At 46.1% G+C, this 4,643-nt stretch overlaps 1 protein-coding gene across 1 annotated transcript; it reads left to right on the top strand.

Moving 5' to 3' along the window:
• The first annotated feature begins 2,398 nt into the window (after positions 1-2,398).
• Positions 2,399-4,397, top strand: LOC134284766 (uncharacterized). The gene is made up of 2 exons (XM_062844019.1): positions 2,399-2,501; positions 2,634-4,397. The coding sequence occupies exon 2, from the start codon at positions 2,801-2,803 to the stop codon at positions 4,271-4,273; it is 1,473 nt and encodes a 490-aa protein (XP_062700003.1). The 5' UTR covers positions 2,399-2,501; positions 2,634-2,800; the 3' UTR covers positions 4,274-4,397.
• Positions 4,398-4,643: the final 246 nt, after the last annotated feature.

The raw sequence follows: 4,643 nt of genomic DNA, 5'->3' as shown, positions 1-4,643 counted from the left end.
CCTGGCCTTTCGCGCGCGATTTGTGGTGGGTGCGAATACGTTGATGTTCGTTTTATTCTGTTAGAGGATATAAATGGAAAAATCAATACTATTTCGGCAAAGGTCCAGTCTGAGTTTAAGCTGTCCCAAAGTTGCTGGAACGAACAAGAACATTGGATGTAGTTGACGTTTGCTTCAAGTGACTGTGCATTTCAACAGAAGTAAGCATAATGATGGCTAGATCCTATCAGTAACGAAACTGCATCCATCCATTGCAATGTATTGTGCAAGATAAAAAATATATATTGATGGAATTGTTGGTTGATATTGAATATAGGCCATTTCATAAGGACAATTACATTTGGATGTTATAACGATCGACTCTATTGCCTGGTTTACATTGTTCAACTGAAACGAACATTCCACTTGCTAACTTCTCAAAGATGTTCAATCCAATGGAATTATGTGTTTAGACTGAGCAAATGACTTGAGTGTTCACTTGATTGCTCTTGAATGCATCTCAGTTGAAGCAAGTGTTTACATTGTTCAACTCGTGCGGAGCGTAAGCAAACTGAATTGAATTCATCTCACTGACAGATGACTTGAATTCAGCTCACATGAATCGCGGGTTTAGACGCGGCAAGTGAGATGAAGTCAAGTGAGTTGCTCATGTGAGATGAATGGTGGTGTTTACACGTTCAATTCGAATTCAATTGGGCATTTTCCATTGACTTGAATCAAGTCACTTGCACTGTCTAAACCAGGCATATTTGAATTTGCAATGCGTTCGAATTCGAGACTCTCTTCCATTGGATTTCTTCATTGGTGTGAAGTTCTCACAGAGAGCCCAAGAGGAAGAAGAGATTTTCTGACATGAGGCGAGAGAACGAAAGAAGCATCAACAAAACCGGCACAGAAGGTCGCGTGAGTGGCGATTACCACCGTGTCAACATACCCACAATCGCGATGCCGGTTTGTCGTCCTTTGGTCGATTGCTTGTGCTGGCGACGGCGACGGCGACAAACCAGACATGCTTCCTCCGAGAGGACACATGCGCGCCCTTTCGGAAAAAGGATTCATGCTTAGCACGCATTCAGTGTTCGCTCGCTCCGTTTATTGCTGCTATCGTTTCGTTGTGCTTGGATCGTGGACCGTGGTAGCATCCAACGAGAAGGTACCTGTTATATGCTCCAGAATGGAGAGAATTCAAATCGATACCGGGGGCTGGATGGAATCGTTCGCGCAAAAAGCATCATCATCATCGGTCAGTAACGAATGAAACGCGTGGCTGAAGAATGGAAGAAGCGTGCAAAAATTTGCGATTGCCAATTCTGGAATGTGGTTTCGGATGGTCGTCGTTGGTGGACTGGTTTTGTTTGCTTGCGCCGTGGTTGGATACGACTACGGAGAGTTGTAACGAATTGGAGATGCAATGTTATGATAAATTTTGCAAATAATTGAGTTGTGAGACTAGGATTAAAACTAAACTGAATTCTGCACGCATTGAGGTAGTCTAACATGTTTTCAACAATTACAGCCCTCAATCGATCTTAACCCCTGAGATAACAAGCGGGTGCGTCAGATTTACTCCGCATTCCTTTGAATGATTGCCGATGCAGTGCAGTGTCGACGTTCGTAACGCCTCCCGTAACATTCCTCTTAGTAATGCTGCGCCCGTCCATCAGAATTACCCGCCGAAGCCCTGAAGTACGTGAAGCAACGCGAGTTTCATCATGGGACGACGTAGTAGGTACCCCTGCACTAGTCTGGATGTCGACCTGTCGAATACGCTCATCACGTCCTGAAATGACATCAACGACCTTGCCCCTAGTCAAACGGTTCAGTATGGCCTCGTCTACGACGAATACCATATCTCTTTACGGATGGGTCTTACTTCTTCATGCCCCTTGATGCGCGGAAGCCCAGAATTGGTCTAGAACGTAACGACATAGATTCTAACCGTTTCGTCTGCATATTCGGCATTTTTCCAGTTGTTTGACTTCTGATCAGACGTCTTGCACGTGGTATGTCAACGGTCTTGAATTGACATTAACTCTGCGGCCTCTCCGCGTTGATCCACGGCATCCATCGTAGGGCATGGGAGGAAACTTTCGATATTCTGAAGAAGGTGACAGAAAAGATAGACTTGACAATAAAGTAGACCCAGGCGAAGTACATGATTGCGGGGAGAGACATATGCAGATATAGTGGTGTTTATGCTCTGAATACAACAATGATTTCGGTAGACTTGCACGATCATGAGGAGTTTATGGTGTGTTCGACCGCGGCATGCGATTGAGCCCTAAATATTCGGGGAACCTGGAGGAACATCCCTCAAAATCGACAAAGATGGAATCCTACTATAAGTTCGACATTGGAACAAAACTACGCAGTATCCATAAAGCTATAAACCTAGGCGAGTTGTCAGCCAACGGTTGTGAAGAACGGTCGCGTCTATAAATCGTTGCCGTGAAATATACCCGTCGCGGACTACTTTCGATTAATCTACGGATTTACTTCAGGTCGTGCGAGTGGTACCGAATTACGGCCAAGTGCAGCCAAAAAATCCGTCGAATCCAAGAACTGTTTACTGCGTGAGCGGTTCACAAACAGCCGTTTTTTAGCAAAAGTTTGCTCCGAACCTCCACTTTTAGTGCTTGGTGATAAAAGAACAAAAAGGTGGATTTGCTTTGTTCGATATCGAACGAGAAAAAATCGCTCGGTGAGTGATATCCTGTGCGACGATCACTTCTACAGTGTGTGGGTGAAACAAATTTCTAGTGATCTGTACCACCAAAACGTGTGCTGTTAGTGCCCCGACATGATGTCGGGGACAGACCCCTTCCCCATCGGGGATGCGGGTCCGTCTAATCGAAGGGACGGAGAATTCGCTGGGCCCCTCTTTCCTGAGTGGGGTGATCCAAATGGTAACCACGGAAAGTTAGTGATGTTGCGAATGGAAGCTGTCACTGGAAATCTCCCTGATGCACCTATTCTACTCAGGAAGTCAGTGGAAAGCTTCTTGGGTGAAAAAGTGGATGGAGCTTACCCAGAATCCAGAGGTGCTTCATACGTAATAAAGATGCGTAACAAGTCACATGTTGAAAAGCTAAAACGTATGTCAAAGCTCGCTGATGGATTTCCTATCAGGATTGTGGAGCATCCAGTGCTGAATTTTTCGAAATGTGTCATCAACTGTAGCGAAACCCGTGTGTACTCTGACGACGAACTGATTGACGAACTGCAACCCCAAGGTGTCAAGGAACTACGAAGAATCACTAAGCGTGAAGGGAATGAGCGGATTAACACTCCAACTATTATCCTCACTATTCAAGGTACCGTAGTGCCTGAGAATATCTACATCGGATGGATTCGGTGTCGTACCCGCCCTTTCTACCCCTCACCCATGTTGTGCTATTGTTGCTGGGATTTTGGCCACACCCGCGCACGCTGCAAACGCCAGGATACACCGACATGTGGAAACTGTTCTGGTAACCATATGAACGAAAGGGAAAACTCGTGCATCGCTGCTGCCTTTTGCAAACGATGCAACACTGCATCCCACTCTCTGTCAAGCAGAAAATGCCCTACCTACGTAAAGGAAGAAGAGATCCAACATCTTCGCGTGGATTTGGATATTTCATACCCAGCAGCGAAACGGCAGTATGAGCTAAGGCACAACCCTCAATCGATGGCATCAGTGGTAGCCGCCAGTAACGACCAACGCTTCGAGGAACTTTCTGCCAAACTCGACAATGTTTTGAAGGAAGTAAAACGGAAGGACGAGAAAATCGAAGCTCTGCTCGCAGAAATTCGCAATAAAGATACTCAAATTGAAAAATTGGAAGCAACATTGAAAATGACACCGCAAGAAAGGCTGACTCTTGTGAAGGATCATGGTACAATCAAGGACCTCGTTCAAAAAATTCGTGATTTGGAAGCCGAACTAGCTAGAAAGGATAGGGAAGTAGCTGTCATCAGAGATGTCTACATTCCAAAGAAACCCAGCAATCCGCAAAAGACGAACACCGATCAGTTCCCGCGCAACGCCAACTCCACCAGGACAAATACAACGAACGGCGGCCCAGCCGGTGCCTTCGAGACCGACACGTCATGCACCAAAAACACCGGTACGAAAAAGAAAATTCCGAAAGACGACAGATATGAATCCTGCAATAAGCGTACCAAAAACTCAGCCTCACCAACGAATTTCTCAACGGAAACTGCCGATATTGAAATATCTTCCGGCGATGAGCCAATGCTAAATGCATCTGGCTACATATCCGACACATAACCAAAATCACGAGCATAGTCCTCTTTCAAATCGCTACCCAACATAAATAACTTATTCATGCTAAACAATGTTCCCCCATCCCAACCCAGTTGGCCCTAAGAATGAGCAACAAGATAAGAGGACTAACCAAATATCTTCCAGCGTAGAAGCATCGAACCCGAATCATATCGCAAACATGAACGACAATACTAACACCATCTCATTAGCATCACCAACCAATCCTTCAATTCGCACGGCAGTTAAAGAAGCAGCTTTCTCAAGTTCCCCGGTGGAGCCACCGAGCAGCCCAGGCCCCGTCGGTGCGGACGTCTACCCCACCCCGGTACTGGCGGACAACCCTGGACACTTCTTGGCGGCCGGAAGAGGGACG

This window comes from Aedes albopictus, unplaced genomic scaffold (genome assembly GCF_035046485.1).
Source record: "Aedes albopictus strain Foshan unplaced genomic scaffold, AalbF5 HiC_scaffold_743, whole genome shotgun sequence".
In the NCBI taxonomy this organism is placed as follows: Eukaryota; Metazoa; Arthropoda; class Insecta; order Diptera; family Culicidae; genus Aedes; species Aedes albopictus.
Note: the sequence above shows the minus strand (reverse complement) of the source record. Positions and strands in the feature narration are given on the sequence as shown.